The sequence below is a fragment of the Oculina patagonica genome, chromosome 7, assembly GCF_052425735.1.
Source record: "Oculina patagonica isolate OP01 chromosome 7, crgOcupat, whole genome shotgun sequence".
In the NCBI taxonomy this organism is placed as follows: Eukaryota; Metazoa; Cnidaria; class Anthozoa; order Scleractinia; family Oculinidae; genus Oculina; species Oculina patagonica.
Window position 1 is genome coordinate 7,846,961 of NC_135764.1, and position 21,517 is coordinate 7,868,477.

Genomic DNA, 21,517 nt, shown 5'->3' on the forward strand with positions numbered 1-21,517 from the left:
ATGACCTTCTAGCACGAATGCGCCGTCTAACCAATCACAGCATTGGCTGCATAAAAGCAATTCTCTTAAAAGTAACAGACACTCGTAGTCATCGTAATTTACATAAGAACACACACTGTCCACACAAGCGGAACTGCCCCGTATTTGCCGTCGGGAATATTTACCGACGTCTTCCAAATGTCACTCTGTGATCGAATTGCGTTGTTTTCTGAGTTCTCCTCTTCTGTTTAAAATAATTCTACTACGGTAGCACTCATAATAAGGATTGGTGGGTGCCAAACTGAAACATGCATAGCATTGCATCGAGTTTGAGCATCAAGTACATTTTATCTTGCCAGGAGAGATGTTTACTTTCTTTTTTAAAAAATACGAGATTTATGAAACGAAAAACAACAACAAAGGCGCGACAGGAAGCTCTTTGTTTTTCTAGCAGAATTAGTAGACTTACGGCATCTTTCAAACGGATCGCCTCGAAGCTTACAATTAGATTATGAACGATTTAAAATAAGTTTCTTAGACTTCTAACAACGAAAAGTATTTCTATAAATGAAAAGAACGAATCAAAAAGTAAAGAATGACCACAATGTTCCAGCTTAAGACATGAAAGTATTTTCAAAAAGCTTTTAAAAACTCACATGGTCAGGGATCAGTTTTGCCATCAAACCTTATGAAACTCTTTTCAACTTCACAACTTGAAGAAAACGCTCCCTTCTCCCCAATTTAGTGCCGTGACGAGACTTTGTTATACTCATATTATTTGACCTGCTTATCGTATTTCCAAAATACAATTTTGTTTCTTTCTTCGCGTTAGCAGTAAATTTCACGTGGATAGCCTCAACTGACAAGGCAAAGTTTAACCACTGATATTAGACTACCAGACGTATACAGAGTTAACGATCGCTCTATAAACTTAAAATCGCAAACAAAGTTAACAAGCTGGTTGACACACTGGCTGAAATATCATATGGACTGAGATGCAAGAGTTAACATGCCAGACGTTTTCTTTAAAATGAACTCAAGGACCAAGGAAACTGAATACTTGCACGTCAGGGTACTAGATTCCACACATAGCTATGATAATCAAACTGAAGTTATACAAGTAACAAGAACAAAATGTACCGCACCTTTTGCAACGACGCGCCTGTGATTTCGTCACTTCAACTGGGTGGCCACAATTGCCACAAAATCTTGCGAGAGGCAGTCACAATAATGGGTGGGGTAAGAGAACGATATGAGAGCGAGGACTGATTTCCGGTGATAAGTGGTGCTTGTGTTTTGAGGTTTTGCGTATCGCATAAGAAACGACAAACAAGGGTTGTTAACAAACCGTGCAGTAAATCCTTTTGGACATAACAGAACTTACAGCTGAGTTGTGTTAAATTATCAGATTTCACAGTGTTGCAAAATTTATTGCACGAAGGTATAAGGTATGAAACCAGTCTGGCTGGTAGAGAATCGAAAAAAAAAACACCCACGCAGCGCAGAGCCGAGCGAGAAGCTGGTGGGAGGAAGTAGTACCTAACCGCAACTCTTGCAATTTTTATAAAATGGACATTAAAATTCTCCATACTGTCTTTACAGAAGAATTATACCCTTCTGGTGGTATTTGCTGGAATTAGTGCCTTTTTCTCGTACCGACTTTGATATTTTCACAATAGCAGTGACTTGAAAATTAAAATACTAGCCAGTCTAAAATGGATAATCCTAGTGAAAAAAATCTAGAGTGGTTTTAGAAACCAGAAAATATCATAAGCTAAGAAAATGAGATTATAAACCCAAGCATATAGCATACTCAATTAGCGACTTGTTGGCAGAGCCTCAAAATTCCTTTGTGAAATCATTTATATGGATAAGGAAAAGTTAACTTATCGTGAAAGACTTCCATTTATGTTTAATTTGGTTGATTTCAATGGTACACTAGTCTCGACGAATAGGATAAAAACCGTATTCGTCGAGAAACTACCAGATTTATGAACGCGGAAGTAGATATACAATATATACTAATGTCGTAACAGTAACTTGAAAAATTGTTAAGTTTAAGAGAGGTGCACGTGGCGCCAAGATTTTATTTAGGATTCGGCTGAGATGGATTAAAGGCAAGATTATTCTTTAACCCCGTCATGCCAGTGGTTTACTGGTTAAGTAAAGTAACAGATAAATTTTGTATCAAAGGATTCTCAACTTAATTTATTATCCATATAAAGTTTCTTCTCTTTTCTATTTACTTCAACAAAAATCTCGCCAAATCAATCATAACAGACTGGCATCAAAACCAATAAGAACGCAGTATAGCGCGCACTAAAACGTGCCAAGTAATTGAATTGATACTAAGACATTGTAAAACAATGGAACGCGACGATGTCAGCTTATAAGATTTTACAGAAGTAATCGCACGTTGCCAGACGCGTGCGTTAATCGTGTTGCCAAACGACTGAACTTTTCCGCAATTATTTTGTTACAGTGCAATTCAACCCTACCGCCTCATGATCTGATACTGTATATGAAATGCCATGAAGTGTCTTTTACTTAGCAAGGGTATTAAAATCCATGCGTCTCCTTCGGAAGGACGAAAACACCAGATGCTGTTTGGAAGGACTCTGAAGGCCAAGCTTGACTCGTGGGGGAGTATGAGGTTCGACGATGTCCCAAACGTGGGGGTTTGGAACGTCAATTGCCAACAAATTTGCTGCATCCAGATGACCTGTGTAGTTTGTGTTCAATGCAGAATTAAAGAAGCGAATTTACGTCGTTCTTTAATCTTATTTTTGCTTGCCAAAAAAGGAGAGCCAAAAATTGGGTATACACTTCATTGTAAGTAATAAAGGTTGGTCAATCCCGGTCTGGAATAGTGTTTGCAGCAGAACTGAACCTGTAAGCCAAGGTGGCATACTCGTGATGGAGAGTGAAATCATACCCTGCATGCGCTGCGCTCACTCAGAGCTTTTATTTTGCAATTTTTATCATTCCGAAGCCTTCCGCGTTTACATTTCTCAGTTAAAGTTTTTTAACTTCAACATTTTTAGTTGGAATAACTTACTTCGAATCACAAATTACCCCGGCCTGTCATTATATGATAAATCAATGTAGAAATTAAAAATAAAAAAGGTGATGATAAAAGGTTATCTAAATAACTTGGAAGTTTACAAAATATACTAGTCTGCTTGATAACGGATTGACTGATAAACAGGAAATTATTCAGTTTCAGCACCAAAGGTCATGAGAAAAAGATAAAAAAAAGTAAAAACATCCAAGTGAAGTTCATTAGTTTTTTTTATATGGTTCGGGTAAGAAACCTTTATTTGACCTTAAATTTTGCAACCATGATTTTTCGCGCGATGATGGCCGGCAAAAATAGAAGATCATAGAACGACGAAAAGTTTCTACCACTAGAAATTGAGTACCACCAAATTCCAAAGGATAAGTAAACAGCACTCTAAGAGCATTGAGTGTTAACCGAATCTGCGCCAACAGGAAACAGCATGACCTCTACATGTACCACACAACAAGCTGCATGCAGTACTTACCAGCATTTATCGCAAAATCCATGGCGTAAATTCCGTCATTATTGCAGATACTTTTATCTGCACCTAACAAATCAAAATGTAATTATTACTCTATCTGCTCAAAACAATCCCTTTAAAATTAGTAGTGTTAATGTTTGTCTAAGAAGTTAAAAAAAAATTGCCACATTGCCATTGCTGGCTGTAAAACTCTTACTTTCAATACTCTCGTTCCGGAAAAGATTCATTTTTCCTCTTTTCCAACAGCAATTCTACTAAGCAGTCCATGGACGCAATTTCTTAGGGTTACTATGTAGTTTGCTACTTTTGGACACGTATAGGAATTTTGTTTTCTTAGCTGAATTCTTTAATTGGTTCAAAAGCCTCGTCCAATTATCTTCCCGCGGTTGGCGCCCTATTAATGCTCTTGCTTCGAGTTTTAATTGGTTTACAGCGTTATTTCAGTATGCTGTCTTCTGATTCTGATGTAATTACTTTGCCGGGTTTTGGTTTTCTAGAAAACTAATTCAAAGTTATCTACTGGACATGCTTTTGCGTATGCCAAAAATCGAGCAACATTTGCATTCTACAATATCATCATAGGGCCATCTATGTTTTGTTTTAAGCGGTCCCCATGCTGTGTGGCAAACCTACCTAGGGACATCAGATGGCAGACAAGTTTACATTTTCCAGAAGATGCAGCGATCGTTAAAGGAGTATTACCAAGCCAGTTTTTAGAATTTATGTTGCATCCTGCAGAGGTAAAATGGATAAAGCACTTTTTGTAGACAGAGTAAACATAGCAATCAAAGTATGGCCAACTAAAATTGGAATTCAATTACTTACCTAAAATTACAGGCACGCAAAATGTGTAGAGCCTTAAGCGGTAGCCCTTTGTTAAGCCTAATGATGGGTACTTGGTAAATAATGGTAATCGCCCAAACTGGGGAACAAACCCAACAAACTCTATAGTATAGTCCCCGGAGCCCGGTCCTGAGGTCTTTTGTTTTAGGCTGAATTTTATAAATTATATCGAAATTGGCTATTGCACAGCAATAGGGGCATGCAATGCGTGCAGGAGTGCAAAGCTTGCAGAGGGCTATGTTACACTACTAGCCCTCTGCATGTGCTGCGTTGTTTTGATTAACAAGTTCATGTTACCAGCGAGTATACTTAGGGCTTACTTGTTATTTGGGTGCCTCAGTTTTACATACTGTACTGTTAGCTGCACTGTACCTGCTTCAGACAGAGAGGTGATAACTCCAAGACCATTTTTGACATCTTGTGTGGCACAGCAAAAGCTGGCAAGATGAAGGGGACTGTCCTTGCAAGCTGTGTTTGAATTTACATCTGCACCTGCTTGTGAAACAACCATATTTAAAACATGTAGTCAAATAGCCTGTGTACAACTGCTCACTCTCCTGCCTGAACACAGGCTAATAACAAAGTGATAATTGAATATTTTTTAGAACTTTTGTTGAACACTCCTAATTAATCTGGGCAAGTGGGACATTGTTGTTGTGCACTTATCTGTTGGGCTTAGGGATTTTGTCCATCATTTGCCTGATGGACAAGTAACATTATTTTTTAAACTTTTTCATTAGCTGAGAAAGTTAAAGGCCTTTAGAAAGGCCTCAATGGCTGTCACACAACTGCTTCAATGTAGACTAAAGGTAACCTGTAAGAAACAATTTTCTTTGTAGACATAATTATACCCCACATACCTGATATGTTTTTACAAACATTTCAATAACTCCTTATCCCTAGGCAGTTGGAGAGCTTTTTTATATATAAAGGAAGTAATTTGCTCAAGAGATACAAATGTTGGGAGTTTTCGGGTCATGATTTCCTTTCTTTTAGAATAACTACATTAATTTGTATGTGTTCTATATAATCAAGCACATACATAATAATATAAACACACCTTTATTCAACATGTATGCTATGAGACTGCTGTCACCACTCAAGCACGCACACTGAGGACACAATTAGGGAACTTGGTTATTCTCAGACCTTAACAAACCATAGCAGTCATTTAAATAGGTGTATAACCTGGATGGAATGGGTCTGTTTTTCTTTGTAACTGAAAACTAATTTCAGACTTTAAATGTGCTTTGTAAGTAATCTTCTTCTGAATTATCCGTGCACAGTAAAAGGGGTTGGTACTTGAAATATAATGAGCCTAGGCATATTTTAGAGGAAACTCCAAATCTAATATGGCTTCACAAACAAAACAATAATAACAATAATAATAATTATAATCATCATCATCATCATCATCATAATAATAATAATAATAATAATAATAATAATAATAATAATAATAATAATAACAATAACAACTGTGTCTGCTCTTCTAGCTGACCATAGGACCTACTAATCAGGGACACTATTTAATTTAGCGTCTCGAGCTTGAAAAAACTAAAGCTGGTTTTGGAATCAGTCAAATTAATTGCAATTTGAGTTTCGAAATCTAACAAGCAAAGCAAAAGTTTTTTCTGAATGAATTGTCACAAAGCAACAGCTAAACAAAGAAAAATCATATTATAATTTTCTATATAATGGTCATAAATTGCAGTTCCGATTTATCTAGAAATAATTTTTAGTAAAATGCATAGAACAGACAGAGGGCTACAAAGCGCTGTTAAAGTCTCACACTTAAATTTTTGAATAGCACAGCCACTGGCGCTGATTTAAAAAGGGTCTCAGCATTTCGACGAGTCTCGAATTAAGCCATTCTACACCCCAAGTTAAATTTTATACAATTTTTCACCAAGTTAGTCATAAAGGGAAACAATCAACTTACCAAAAACAAAGTTAAACCAGATTCTGATTTTGGGTGTTTTCTGTTCACATCTATGTGGTGCTTTTCCATAAGGGATATAACATCTGCAGTAATTCCAGGCTTATGAGCATTCTATAACAGAATAAAATTTGTCAAGATTTCTTCTCAACTAATCAGTTATTAATGACTGTGCATGTGAAAGCTTATACCATTTTTTATACACACCTTGATCATATTAAATAATCTTGCCAGAAGAAATGTATCTTCAGAAGGCTTGACTTCCTGACCTAAAACATTAGAATTTTAAAATCGAAATTAAAAAACTGAGAACTGCTACCACTGATGGACACCGAAAATTCTTTATTATTAATCACAATTAAATGTTCTGCATATTTTGAACAACTTTTTGACAATTATTTTTTCTTTTTCATCCTTTTTTTATATTATATAAGCATTATCTAAAATGATTCCAAAAAAAATTATTCTTAATACAGGAAAAAAATTCTGAACTGCCACATTTGCAAATTCCCTCAGGATACACCATGCTCTGACGTAACTCACAATATGAGTCATCTATATAATTTGCCACCTGCATGTGATTGGCTCATTTTTGAAACCCAGGTCTGAACCACCACTTACGTGTTTTTTGTAGTAATCTGAAGATACCATACAGTATTGTGAATAACAGCAAAAGGAGCTTCCATTTTGTTGTTACAACAAATGCCAGGTCACTGTATAATCTCTCTCCAAAGCCATCAAGTCTCTTGATTCCTTGTACCAGACAATGACTACCAAGCACCATCTTAGCCAGTGAATAGTTTATGACCTCCATCGCATATGTGTTCAAGTCAGATATAATGTTACAGAAAAGATGTAACATGATCAATGGTCTTGGAGTGCAAACAAGAAATACAGATGGACCCAAGCTTTGACGCTCTGCAAGCCAGACATTTTTAACTCATGGATTTAAAGAAACAACTATAGCTGGTTGTAAAAAGGTCATCCAATTTCGGGAAATTCTGAAAAAGAAAGAAAAAAATATTATTTCATAAACTGAAAAGTAGGCTGCTATCATTTAAAAGCTTTACGTTTAAGAACCTTCTTAGACTTCATTTTAGACAGTAGTTTTTTTATCCTTATAAATTCCCATTTTCTTCTTAATTTTTAAAATAATTATAATTCATTTGTATTTTTAAGCACTTTTTTACCCGCTTTTATCTTGTACATATTAATTTTTTTATAATGTAGTCATAATTTGCGCAGGGCCCCTGTTGATACCAGCCAAGCGCAGATTGGGCCACCCTGCCTAAAAAAGTTGACTTGATGAGCTGGAGAAATACAGGTTTGCTTGTGCTTATAAATAATTTACAAGTTACCCAGACATGACTATGCTCACATGTAGCACATATCATCACACTAGATATTATTTATTTATTCAGTCAATTAGTCAGTTAGTCAGTCAGTCAGTCAGCCAGTCAGTCAGTCAGTCAGTCAGTCAGTCAGTCAGTCAGTCAGTCAGTCAGTCAATTAGTCAGTAAGTCAGTCAGTCAGTCAGTCAGTCAGTCAGTAAGTCAGTCAGTCAGTCAGTCAGTCAATTAGTCAGTCAGTCAGTCAGTCAGTCAGTCAATCAGACAGTACCAGTCATTTTTTATTTTACTTTTAATATTTGTTAATTTATTCCACCGCCGAAAATAAAAGTTTGTTTACAGTCTACGTAGAAAGCGTATATATTTTAAAGAAGCCTTTTCTAGTTTGAAGCACAGTTCACGCGAAATTTAAAGGTGATTTATATATAATAAGCTTATGTAAGCTAAGCTTATATCAGTTTTAACTGCTTCAGAGGTGTAATAAACCACAGAGGTATAAACATTTGTTAGTCAGCTGGGAATGTCGACATAAATTTAATATTTTAACTGTTCACTCTTGTTAAAAATTGACCCCTAAAGGAGAATGCACACTATTTCTTACCTTGCATCTGAATAATGGGGCTATTGTCGTTATTTGTTGAAATAAACTGGAGAGGAGTGAAAAAAGCGAAAAAATTTACGCCAAACCGAAGGTTTGTTGTCGACGAAAACATTTTTCCCGCCATAAACGCGGGTGAACGGCAGCCTCGTTTTCAAGGTCTCGAGAGTTCGGTCAGAGACTGGGAAGAGAGGAAATTTTCAAAGATGGCGGACGGCTGAGTTGATGAATGAACTTTGAAGTATATTCTCTCGTAATTTTAACTTGAAACGTGGAAATGACCTTGGAAGACAACTTTTGAAACGTCTCAGGAAGCATTATCTGCTAAGAAAATGGAAGTGGAGCAGGAGAAAGGTCCGGTAGGTGTAGACAATGTCATAGTTCTAAGCATACACAAAATAATTTTCAAACGCGGTTATCACGCACGTGTTTCGCAAGGACTGTTTTATTGTAACATCATACACCTTACTTAGATCTAGATTTTACTACAAAGAAAAACATTAAGCCATCAGGACGTGCTCATTGTATGATACAGTATGATAACACAATCAAGACCAAATTGTTATAAAGGCTAACTGACTAAATATTAACGGTAACCAGTTTAGAATCTGAAAACAATATTACGACCTTTATATATATTCCCGGTTCTTTTTCAGCCAGAGGAAAGGCAGCAATGGAAGCTTGAAAAGGATACGGAATTAAGACTTGAAATTCCAGAAGAAAAAGGAAAAGCTGAACTAGTGGTAAGCTGCATGTACAGCATTATAATATAATTTGTGATTTTTGTGAATAATGTCACTTGTATATATCTCATTCGAACTCAAAAGGTCGCAGGAATTAACCCAGTCATTTTTTTGGCCGTTTTAAAAAGGGTAAAAATTTCTTTTAAAACTTTAAGATAGATACCTGGCAAAAGATTTTACAAAGCAAAATTTATTGGAAAAGGTGCATTTACAGTAGTTAATGTTTTTGAACATGATGACATAAGTTGAGGGGCCGTAAGGGGGTTTCTCGTGAAACGTGATTGTTCGTTTTTATTTTCCGTGATCCGTGATTATAAAATAATATTGTCCGTGAACTGTGAATGACATACTTGTTGTGACACGTGAAAGCAAAAAATAAGGTTGTGTAATCATAATATTTGACTAGAATTCAGCACTTTCTCTGTAAAAACCAACCTGCTGTGCAAGGAAGATTACTTTTGGACACAATTTGCATGGCTAAATATTTAAGAACAGGTAGTCAGTCATTTTTGCAAAATCGTCCTTGCAAGACTAAAAACACTTCGATATGGAGACTTCCTCGTCTATGATGTTATTTTCCGTGAAACGTGATTTACCATTTTTAATAGTCGTGAACTGTGCGCATGACCCCCCCTTACCGCCCCTCATAAGTTATATGTAGCTCTTGTACATCATTTTTATCCTTGGTTCAATTCTTGTGTAAAATTTCTTTTGCTTTTCTAGCTTCTCCAAGGTCAGGGTGAAGTATTTGGAACTGAGCTCATAAAGAACAAAAAGTTTACTTTCAAAGCTGGGTCAAAGGTTGCCATTTTCACCTGGCATGGATGCACTGTGGAAATATCCTTTTAATCTTTACTTAGTTTTGGCAAAAACTGTTAAAATTTCATATTAGGCTGCAAGCCTGAAACAGTTTAGTTTACTCTAAAATCTGTGAAGTATAATGAGTCTGGACTGAAATAGCTTTAAAGTAAAACCCAATCTCATATAGAGACGAGTCTTCATCCTTTTCTACACAAGCTTGACAAAACAAACAACTCTCAAAAGTTCTGTTGCAGGATCAATTTTATGATGGATTCTAAAAAAAAAATAAAAACTGACCAGAAGAAAAACACCAAAGAGTCCAGTGAGCCATGATTTTGAATGCCAAGCATGTGTAGTTTAACTTGAGGTCCGATGATTTCAGACTTTCCAGGGTGGCTCCTTACACACCACTGGTCAAGGGGAAAAATAACTTTGGATATTAGGTTGAGGTTGAGTATCTACAAAGACATACGGGTATTTTTTTGTATTTCCAATTGATACAGTACTGTATTTAATGTTAGCTGGGCAAGCTCCCGTAAGCGACCATTTATCCCCTACACCTCTAGTAGCCACTTACAACATGAGGGGACGCAAGCGGCCTCAACTGTAAGTTCCTGATTTCTTAAGAGGATTAATTTGCGGTTACCGAAAGTGTTATAATCTGTCAGCAGCATTTGAGTTATCTTCTCATCAGTTGTGTTATATTACATGGATCAATTTCCATTCTGGCGGCAGAATAAATTATAATGTTCGCGGCGAATTCTGCTTTGGCGGCAATTGGGGAAAGACATAAGAAGCTCATCTAGCAAGGAATGATTTCTAGATACCCTGATGTCGCGTAACCGGTTCGACCTTTTAAGATTTAAGTTGTTTTCGCCTTATGCAAGATGATCATTTCTATGTTCTATCGATCGATCATTCATGTGGATTTACAAAGTGAAAATTACGGTGAGTTTGCAGCCGCGAGTTGCGGTGACGCTGTCACGCTGGCGCCTTCCAAGCAGAAAGTCGTTCAAAATCCTAAATATGTTCCGACATATTGTAGTGTACGTTTCAGTTGTGCCGTGAAAATTAATTGTCGGTTGTCCGGACACTCGTTCTGCAGCACTAAGGCAAGCGCTCAACTGCACGCTATCCTTCGAAATGTTTTAAATATAATCATGGCCCGGGCTATCACGTCATGGATCATTAATAAGGAGGTCGCCAGGTAAGTCAATCCATTAAACATTACAATTTTTAGGTCATGGTCAGTAAATTGAAGATTCCATTTTGTTGTAACATTTGGTCAGACTCTTGTTACAAAAACACAGATTTGTGCGGGCTCATTTTATTTCCGATACATTCTGTTTCGCTACATTCATTTTCTATTCGTTCTCTAAAATATACAGCCGTATCGTCGAAGTAAAGATTAATTTTAAAACTGACCAGTACAAGAGTATTAGCAATGTAACCTGCAATTCTAATCCTGCTCAATTCTATTTTCTTCATCGGAGCTGGCGGGCGGCGCGCCTCATACAGTCCGATGTATTAACCTGCAATTCTAATACTGCACTGCTTTAAAATATTTTCTCCATCGGAGCTGGCGGGCAGCGCGCCTCATACAGTCCGATGTAACCTGCAATTGTAATAAATATTTTCTCCATTGGAGCTGGCGGGCGGTGCGCCTCATACAGTCCGATGTAACCTGCAATTCTAATAAATATTTTCTCCATCGGAGCTGGCGGGCGGCGCGCCCCATACAGTCCGATGTAACCTGCAATTCTAATAAATATTTTCTCCATCGGAGCTGGCGGGCGGCGCGCCTCATACAGTCCGATGTAACCTGCAATTCTAATAAATATTTTCTCCATTGGAGCTGGCGGGCGGCGCGCCTCATACAGTCCGATGTAACCTGCAATTGTAATAAATATTTTCTCCATCGGAGCTGGCGGGCGGCGCGCCTCATACAGTCCGATGTAACCTGCAATTGTAATAAATATTTTCTCCATTGGAGCTGGCGGGCGGCGCGCCTCATACAGTCCGATGTAACCTGCAATTCTAATAAATATTTTCTCCATCGGAGCTGGCGGGCGGCGCGCCTCATACAGTCCGATGTAACCTGCAATTGTAATAAATATTTTCTCCATTGGAGCTGGCGGGCGGCGCGCCTCATACAGTCCGATGTAACCTGCAATTCTAATAAATATTTTCTCCATCGGAGCTGGTGGGCGGCGCGCCTCATACAGTCCGATGTAACCTACAATTCTAATACTACACCGCTTTAAAATATTTTCTCCATCGGAGCTGGCGGGCGGCGCGCCTCATACAGTCCGATGTAACCTGCAATTCTAATACTTCTCCGCTTTAAAATTGTGTCAATGTTCTTTCCTTCAACTGGTGGGTCATATAGTTTAGACTGCAACACGGAGATACTTATCATCGAGCCACAATATATACTTTTAAGTCTGTTCTCCCAATGGAATACATTATCAAGAGTAACTAGTCATTAGCTGGCAACGTTTTTTTTGTCTGTTAGGTGGTGCAGCGTCATGGAACAACTGCAAAAAATAATTTTATGTGCATGTTTCTATTGAAGACGGCTGCACACATATGCTTGCCACAACACTTGTACATTGTACAAAATGCTGAAAATGGAAACAGTGCGGCGTTATTTAGCATTGTTTTCCATTGGATGCGTTTTTCTTCTGAAGGCTTTGCTTCGATACAGCTTTAAGATTCAGTTTCGTGATTTTACGGGCCTGTTACCAGTACGAGTCTAGTACGCAAAAGGCCGCTACTCTCGCAGTTCAAGAATTAAACTGCTTTGGCCTTTAAAAAAATCATAGGAAAATTCCTTTCTTTTATTGTCGGCTGCTCATTATGCAGCTAATTCAGTTTGGTAAATTACTTACGGCTATAATATGCGCTCGTCAGTTCGAAAATTCTATAGTTTTTTTATAGGCTCGATCAGGAAAATCGAACAAGGTGTACCGATACAGCAGTCCGGCTGTATTTCATTAATGTGCTGTGCATTTTAATTTCGTTGTTAGTTTAAAAATTTGTTTATTTTCACGCTTTATTCAATAATCATCTTTAAAACTGGTTCCTTGTTTCTCCGATTTTGCCGAGGTACATCAACAACATTTTAAAAACTCGAAATCACAGCGCGCTGTTATCACAACATCACAAAATTACTAGTCGACGGTATTATGATCATCTTTTTCTGGTCTTCATTAGATTAATAATGTTTTTGACAGCGAAACAGATTATGACACCTTTCGCGGCTCAAGCGAAGGAGCCCGGTGTGAAGTATGTTAGGAATGCTAGGATAATATCCTAGCATTCCTCTGAAGTACTTACAGTTGACGCCGCTTGCGTCCCCTCATGAACCATTCTTGTAAGTGGCCAGCGCCAGTTACGGACACTTTTGTCGCAATCCGAGGGTGTTTGCTTATGAGAGCTCCGACTGTAGTAATAAAGTATATACATAGTAGTATCTTCCATAACCAAGTTTACATCTCTGGTCCCTTGGAGGTGGCATATGTCTCTAAAGAAACACCTATGGTCATGTATCTGAATCTTCACATGGGCCTGGAACAAAAGAGAATAAAGGCTGAAAACTCAACTGATGAATCTGAGATTGGTCCTAGGGTGAGAGATACTGTTCATGTATTGAGTTCTACATTAATTTAATTGTATCAGATGAAGTTTCTGTGGGCGACATTGGGGAAAACTGGTTAGCATGCTCAACTCTGGACTATTAAGCAACTGAGTCATGGGCCATGTTCTTGGCCAATCAAGGAGTTTGTTACAGCCGACATGCACACTGTAACTTTTATACATACTGTATTAGTCGACAGCTTCTTAGAATTTAGTGCACTGCCGTGTGCATATACGGTGTGCATTGTACATTATAATTAGTTTATATTCACTATAATCATTATTTTAACTTGATAGAAGTGTTTTGCACTATTCAGACTTATAAATTACATGTACAATGCTTGTCATCAGACAGCAGAAAAGTAAGTCGTTAATATGTTCACAATACACATCATGTTCGTAGTTAATATTATTTTGACAATATCCAGGTACTTGTTGTGGGTCCTGTGGATGTTGGCAAGTCCACCCTGTGTCAGCTGCTGTTAAACTATGCTGTTAGGATGGGAAGAAGACCAGTGTTTGTGGATCTGGATGTAGGGCAGGTACATGTAATTAATAAGAACATACACTTGTCAACTGAAGTCCAAGGTCTTACTTCAACCATGTGCACTTTTGTGAAGATCACCGCCGCAATTTTACAATGTGCGGTTTTCAGCAGTTAACATTAATTTAACTAACATAACATAATCCTCTTTGCGCCTAGGAGGCACATAAGGCTGAGACCAGAGATTTCCATTGCTCCCTTTCCATGGGTGCCTTCTCAAGTTCTTTCCACGTCTTCCCTGCTGTTTTCATTTCTGCCTCGATCGTCCTCCTCCAAGTCTACCGTGGACGTCCATTCTTCCTTCTTCCACTATCCGGTGTCATTTAACAATTGCTTATAAATTATGAACTCACTTCTGTACACTAAAAATTATTTCTGGTTAACTACTCTTATGATGCAACCTTTTTTCCTTCTCAGGGTTTTATTGGTATCCCAGGCTCAATGGGTAAGTTTTTCGTAAATACATTGTGCAACATTTGTGTTTTATTATATGTTTAAAACTTGATGCACAACGTAGTGTACAAGATCGTAATAGTGTAGTGCTACATGTATTACAGTGGAACCCTAATTTAACGAACCTCTATATAACGAAGTCCTCGATATAACGGACGTTATTTTTCGTCCCAGTAATAGCAAAATATATGGAAAAGAACCTTGATATAACGAAACCTCTATATAGCGAACACATTTTGCCAGTACCTTGGCCCTTCATTCATATTCAGGTTCCAATGTACATGTACCAGTATATAGAATTGTCTTTAATTTAATATTTTACCCATGGATGTAGTAAATAGTTTTTGTTCAGTAAGATCATCTCCAAACTTTGCATTTTGCTCATGCCTGAGCAAAAATGTCATAAAATGTGACACTTTGTACTTACAGACCTTAGATAACTGTAAAAACCCAGTTAAACAGTAGGCCATTTCTGAGTTACCCTTTGCCTCTGTTTCAAGATGAGTCTACGTGCAAAACCATTCAAACGAAGATGAGTTTGATTTGCATGAAAATGGACCTGAAGGCAAAACTCATTTTCATTTGAATGGTTTCGCACATAGACTCGTTTTGAAATGGAGGCAAATGGTAACTCTGAAATGGCCTGTTTAAGTAGGCTCGATTTCATATTAAGGTAATTCCCTTGAAATAGAACTGCTCATAGATTTCCAACCAAACTTTGCCAGTTGGTTGTTTACATGTACCTTAAGGGAAGTTAAATTTTGAAATAAAAAAGGGGGGTCACCGTATTCATTTAGGAGCAGGAAGACCCTGTATTTACCATATAATTCCTTATATTTCCTTTGCAGGTACTGGCAAAGTACACGTTTTTGGTGATAATGTATTATTCTGCCATACAAATTGATCTGTATTTATTTTAAAGGAAGAATAATTTGGATCGCTACTTTTGAACTAAGAGAGCCAAGCCGCATAGAAAAAGTCGCCATTTTGTTTATGTGCGCACGCTAATTATGCGTAAAATTCTGCGCGGTAAGGATGCGCAATGCAATACTTGGGAATCACCTTAAGTTACTAGATTTTTTCCCTTTCTTTTGACAGGTGCTCTTCTGATTGAGAGACCTGCTGACATTGAAGAAGGTAAAAATTCCTTTTAGAAACTGTAACTTATAAACATAATGTTATCAGTACTGAGGTGAAGGTGTGTTGGTTTACTGTGGAGCTATTAATGTTTTCCTGCAGGGTTTCCACTTCAAGCACCATTGGTTTATCATTATGGACACTTGTCACCTGGACCCAATGAAAAGCTGTACAACAAGATATCCAGCAAAATAGCTGAAGTCACGAAAGAGAGATTTGAGAAGAACAAGAAAGGCAAGTCTGTGTTCCATGCTGTCGGCACTTGGTAGTTGCAGTGTGCAAAGAATTGGTCAGTCCTGTCCAATAAGTTGGGGCTAGTGCTAAAAATTTCCTGTTAGGCTAGTGGATTTTATCCACTACTTGCCCGATTGGCAAGTAACATTTTTGGACATTTTGTTGGCAGGTAAAGTAAGGCAACTGAGAATGGCCTTCATAATTGGGCTGGCACAAAGTGCCCAAAGGGGAACCCAGAAAATCCATTATATTTGCACCCTGCTTGAATTGTTTGCACTGGTACTGTACTTGAAAAATATCTTGACCAAAAGCCATATTCTTCCAGCAAAAATCTATAGAAAATCTATGAAGCCAGCAAGGAGAATTGAAATACTGATAATTATGTGGGATGTTTTGTTTTAGCTCGAGCAAGTGGCTGCATTATCAACACCTGTGGCTGGGTGACTGGAACTGGTTACAGAATTCTGGTTCATGCGGCTGAAGCATTTGACGGTGCGTAGCACAGTGATTTTTATTATCAAGGGATGCATGCTGTACACATTAATTTATTTTTAAAGAGTTTTCAATATTAAATTTAAGTGACTGTATGTGTAAAAGACATAGCTGGATAGTCAGAATGATTTAACATTGTTGTAACACATGCAATTGCAAGCTGTATTGTAGGGTGAAAGTGAGTGATTATGGGTGCTGCAAATTGAAATGTAGAGCTGTCCAAAATAAGTCGGCTGACAAACGGCCAACAGACGGCCGATAGTTGGCCAAGAACTAAACGGCCAAGTGTTGGCCAGGTTTTTTGGGGGGAGCTGTTCAATGAATCAAAATAATAATCCTACAGTATCCTGCCACCAGCTGGATCTGTTCTTGGTCTCGTCCAGAGTTCTACTCCTTGGCTCTGCTTTGCAAATAACCAACTGGTTACCCTACAGTAAAGTACAGTACATGCTGTGTAATTAGACAGCTTCAATTTCAAAATTGTTCATGTTTACTTTGGAAGAGGGTCTACAGGTCAGTATTTCTGATGTGCTACATGTAGTATATGGCTGGGGCCCAGGATTTTGCAGCGAGGAGACAAACTACACTCAGATAACTGAGTACTGTATTTTTCTGGCATTAGGCTTTACACTATCATGTTGTATCTTTTCAAAGTTAAAAAGCACTCTTTCAACATAAATTTTAAACAAATGTTCTTACAGTACTGTATAAATTTCAGGTGTTGGTTTCCTTATTTTTCCATTATTCATTGCATAATTTACGATTCTTCGACTTTCTTGTATTTTTTAGTGGATGTAATAGTTGTCCTTGACCAAGAAAGAGTCTACAATGATTTAAAGAAGCAGTTTGGTAACAAGGTCCAGATCGTGCATCTTCCCAAATCTGGTGGGGTAAGGAACTTTTTGCTGTTCAGAATTTTCCTCAAATGAGATTGAGAATTTTCAGGTTACAGCTACTGTTGCTAATTGCCATTTTTTTGAACTTGAACAACTAAAATCCTAGCCGAATATTTCCTCTTGATTAAAAAAAGAGCAAAACAGACAGTGGAGAAAAAGAAATACACAGGCAATGAAAAAAGGACTACAAGAGATTAAATAACCACATTTACAAATGTATAAACTATTAATAATATGTGCAATTATTATTGATACATACTGTATAAGTTGTGTAGTTGAACTCACTATTGATATGTTGTTATTGGAACACTTGCAATCATAAAACATTGATACAATGTAGTTCAATCTGACTATTGATTTATAACACTTCTAGTACATACTAGTAAGATAACTTGCTTTAAACCCAAGTTTTCAGATTACGTACATGTAGGTAATATAATGGTTTTTTTGAAGAGTGAATTATAGACAACTATTAGTGATCAATAAAAATGCTATTAACATTTAGGTGGTGGTACGCAGTACAGAAACTCGACGGGGTGCAAGGGATGGCAGAGTGAGAAACTACTTTTATGGGATAAAGGGAAACTTTTATCCACACAGTTTTGAGGTCCGATTTGCAGACGTAAAAATATTTAAAATAGGAGGTAAGTTGTTAAATTCATGTAAAATAAATAAATTATCATAATAATAACTTTGCCTCAAATGTACTGTGGTTAAATTGCTTATTGTAGCTGCAGGTGAAAGAAGTTTTGTTGTTGTCGTGTTTGTTATCATCGCTGTTGTTGTAGCCTGAGGTCAAATGTTATTGTTCTCAGCCTTGATTAATCTGTTTCAAACTAAAAAATTAAAGTAATAAAAATTAACAACTTTCGTCACATAAAAAAAATGAATTCAATTGTTGTGATGAATGTGTTATCTTCAGGCTGAAACAGATTAACCTACATGACAGTTGTAGCTTGGAAACAAATTAACCTAAAAAAAAATGGACCAACACACATGTATATACACTGTAGCAATCAATAGAAAACAGTTTCCCTGAGTCCAAGTTACAATTTTATCGACTTGTCTAGAAATTGCCCGCTTGTTAAGTAATAATAAAATTAATGTTTCCGACTCATTACAAAAAAAGAGAAAAGAAAGAAAAAATGGTGAAAAATGCAATTTGAATCACCAAGCAAACCAACAGTTTTAGTTGCTAACTGTAGTGATCAAGTGTTCTAAACTTGCTGTCATTAATTGAAACCTTTAGCTCCAGCTGTTCCTGATTCTTGTCTTCCACTGGGAATGGCTCCAGATCAGAATGAAACCAAACTGGTTCCAGTGCAACCAGGTATGTTATTCTGACCACTGACTGGTACATGTAGTATTAATTTTAGCCTATTCTTGTTCACTTCACTCAACAAAATCTAGAAAACATTTTGGTTCTATGCACCTTTACCCTCAGCCCATTAATTTAGGAATATCCTTGGGAGACCTGTCTGGTGGCCTTATGGTTTAGTGGGTTGGTCTCTTGATTGAGCAGTCCAGGTTCGAGCCCTGGCTGGGGTCATTGTGTTGTTCTTGGACAAGACACGTAATCAAGCCTGGAAGTCCATGTGGTCAGTGCTAATCCTCGGTTTTAGTAACACATACACTGTAGCAACTTAAGGAGCATTTTTACTCTCCCTGGATGGGATGCTAATGTGAACATTTTTCTTTACTTGGATATACATTGTACACCTGCGTGTAGTGATATCTATTTTCCCAGGTATGATTATGAAAATTGAAGTTTATCATTTGCATGGTAAATTGAAAACAGCTGAATACATGTTAGCTTCCCACGCAGTCGATTTTAGGGGCAATCGTGTTTCACTCCTAAGAACAACTGCATGGGAGGCTAAATACAGTTTTAGTTGCAAGAAATTTCCATGCATGCTGATAGTCTACATCATCATGATGTAGAGTTTGTTGTTTATGCTGTTTACTATGTAACTCATGGTAAAGATACAACTGGTATACTGTAATTGGAGGCCAGGAGCTAGATTGGGTGGATGGGTAGGACAAAGTTATACGGTGAAGTTCACTGACAGTGCTGGTTATCAACTGTTTTCCTCACAGGGCGTGACTTGAAGCACTGTGTGTTAGCACTGAGTGCAGCTGAATCGTTAGAAGAAGACTTGGTCACAACAAACACAATAGGCTTTGTTGTTGTGTAAGTTGCTCTCTTTTTCTAGTGTGCTAGCAAGCTTGTAAAATAATTAGAGCCAAACTGATCACTTTAGAACGAAAAAGTTATTTCTCCCTTTCTATTTTGCATAAATCGGCGATCTCTAAAGGAAGAAATGGCAAGCCATCGAAAGAACAATAAACTATAAAGAAAAGAAAAAACAATAAGCTTGCTCATACATACTGATGAGCATACGCATATACAGAGTATACGCACATACGCACATACGCAGACGCATATACTTTTTTTTTTTTTTCGCAGATACGCATACGCGCGTATGTGCAAAAGCATACGCGTTTTTCGTGTATGTTTTGGGACGCTTATTTCTGAGCGGTACTGTACGTTCCCAATCTAGTTTCCTGAAAGAAAATGAGCAGCTGCTTAGCAGTAATTCAGTCATGTGCAAGGATCATACACACCTTACCCAGGGTGCTAGAGATTTATTTTTTTCCCTTTTTTGGCGACAGAGAGTGGCAAATGCTGCCATTGTTGAGAGAGTTGCGAGCCGTGATCGATCAATCGCCGCTCACTGTCGCTGCAAAAAAAAAAAAGACCAAAAAAAAACCGCTTCGACACCTTGGGTATACACACCACAAAAGTCCTTGAAAAGTAAATTTAGAGCTTGAAAGTCCTTGGACTTTGTTTTACTTCATATTGACACGAAAATGTACATGTATATTCCATTAATTTGATTCCTGATAATTCTCACTAAAAATGAATGTCAAGAAACTAAAAGGAACTCTAGAATTTCCCTTGAAGTTTTTGATAAAAAATAAATTTTTATTTTTAGTAACAGTACACAATACACTGTAGCGACAGTTTCTGTTTTCTTCTTTTGTGGTAAAATTGGTTCTTTTCCTTTTCAGCAATGATGTTGATTTAGATCGCCAAACAATGGTAGTGCTGTCTCCAGCTCCAAGACCTTTGCCAAGGAAATACTTTCTGCTCAGTGATGTCAAGTTTATGGACTTTAAATAACTTTTAGAATGCATCACACTGAAGAGGATTGTGATTACAATAATTTTTATCTTACAATTACTGTGTGCAAACATACAGTACTTGTCAATGCAACCAGAAACCCATACATGTTTCAAATGATCTGCTAAGGAACATTCAAGTGAATCTGATCCCAGGGGGGGTACTCCGGGATCCAAGTGACGGGGATGTGCAAAGGATTTTTTGGGGGTCGAAAATTTGGCAGGTATTTTTTTGGGTGACTTGATTTAAATAGGGGATTTTTTTGGGGTATTAAAATCAAACTAAAGTGCCTTGGCGCGGCCTTGGCAATTTAGGGGTAATTTGACTAGGGATTTTTTTGGGCGTTTTTTTGGTCCAGGGATTTTTTTGGGTAATGTCGGGAGACTTAGGGATTTTTTTGGGTCCTGAGTTTTGCCTCCATTCGATCATCCCCGTCACTTTGATCCCGGAGTACCCCCCTGGGAATCTGATGTGACTTGATAAAGTCCCCAGGGCATGACATAGGGTAGATGATGTACAAAATCTTGTTCATTAATTTTATTTCTGCTTTAGAAAGTGGGACATTGAAAGTGCAAGACGTGTTTCACAACTCATTCTTGCAAATTCCTTTTATTCACTGTAAAACCCTGCACACTGTATATTCCAAGTGCCTTTACATTTGTGTGTATTTTTTTAAGTGCAGAATATGTTCAATATGAATACTTGCTTTTTAAACGGTTTATCTCTTATAATGAAAAGTATGAGTAAATTGTCACTGCCATACTCTGAAAATTGGTTCCTATTAAAATAATAGGGACTGACATATTACTACTTAAAAACTAATATCTTACTCTCTGTAAATACTATACTTTTTATGTTCAAAGACAACTCAACAGAAGTTCCCATTTGTGCTAATATATAATTACTTTTTCTAAGTGCATTACATGTATGTATTGATCATTAATTTTATTGAATGAAAACTGTCTGTGACCAACACAAAATTTGAAATAAACTTTATTATTATTTATTCAATTATTAATGTCTTGAAAAATTATTTGTGCGGTTGAGTTTTAAAGAATGGTGACTTACATTTTGTTTATAACCTGAAAAATAATAAACCGTCAAAGTCATTGAGGCTCAGGTTTACCCCTTTTGAAACAGTCAT

General features: G+C 37.3%; 2 protein-coding genes across 3 annotated transcripts; one reads left to right on the plus strand and one right to left on the minus strand.

Moving 5' to 3' along the window:
- Positions 1–1,315: 1,315 nt before the first annotated feature.
- On the minus strand, positions 1,316–8,379 carry LOC144661650 (uncharacterized). Of its 2 annotated transcripts, none has more exons than XM_078522458.1 (10): positions 8,254–8,379; positions 6,925–7,304; positions 6,511–6,572; positions 6,307–6,417; positions 5,425–5,476; positions 4,737–4,859; positions 4,155–4,253; positions 3,525–3,587; positions 2,523–2,701; positions 1,316–2,423 (listed from the first exon to the last, which is right to left on the minus strand). In XM_078522458.1, exons 2-9 carry the CDS (start codon positions 7,163–7,165, stop codon positions 2,523–2,525), a joined length of 930 nt encoding a protein of 309 aa, XP_078378584.1. In that variant the 5' UTR covers positions 7,166–7,304; positions 8,254–8,379; the 3' UTR covers positions 1,316–2,423. The 2 variants fall into 2 exon arrangements, with proteins under 2 accessions (XP_078378584.1, XP_078378585.1); XM_078522459.1 differs by having other exon boundaries at positions 4,737–4,856; positions 8,254–8,377.
- A 64-nt stretch (positions 8,380–8,443) lies between these two features.
- On the plus strand, positions 8,444–20,458 carry LOC144661644 (protein CLP1 homolog). Its single transcript, XM_078522451.1, has 14 exons — positions 8,444–8,609; positions 8,907–8,993; positions 9,717–9,830; positions 13,290–13,424; positions 13,862–13,975; positions 14,395–14,422; positions 15,529–15,567; positions 15,670–15,801; positions 16,204–16,293; positions 17,083–17,183; positions 17,695–17,833; positions 18,439–18,519; positions 19,287–19,380; positions 20,262–20,458. The coding sequence occupies exons 1-14, from the start codon at positions 8,583–8,585 to the stop codon at positions 20,371–20,373; spliced, it is 1,293 nt and encodes a 430-aa protein (XP_078378577.1). The 5' UTR covers positions 8,444–8,582; the 3' UTR covers positions 20,374–20,458.
- The last annotated feature ends 1,059 nt before the right edge of the window (positions 20,459–21,517 follow it).

Bases quoted from the DNA above. Each gene is read 5' to 3' on its own strand.
- LOC144661644 (XM_078522451.1), top strand. From the start codon at position 8,583: ATGGAAGTGGAGCAGGAGAAAGGTCCG. The intron at 13,425-13,861 runs GTGAGAGATACT...GACAATATCCAG, and splicing joins AATCTGAGATTGGTCCTAGG to GTACTTGTTGTGGGTCCTGT. The intron at 13,976-14,394 runs GTACATGTAATT...TTTCCTTCTCAG, and splicing joins TGGATCTGGATGTAGGGCAG to GGTTTTATTGGTATCCCAGG.
- LOC144661650 (XM_078522458.1), bottom strand. From the start codon at position 7,165: ATGTTACATCTTTTCTGTAACATTATATCTGACTTGAACACATATGCG. The intron at 6,573-6,924 runs GTAAGTGGTGGT...CTAATGTTTTAG, and splicing joins CAGATTACTACAAAAAACAC to GTCAGGAAGTCAAGCCTTCT. The intron at 2,702-3,524 runs GTAAGTACTGCA...CAAACTACACAG, and splicing joins GGATTTTGCGATAAATGCTG to GTCATCTGGATGCAGCAAAT.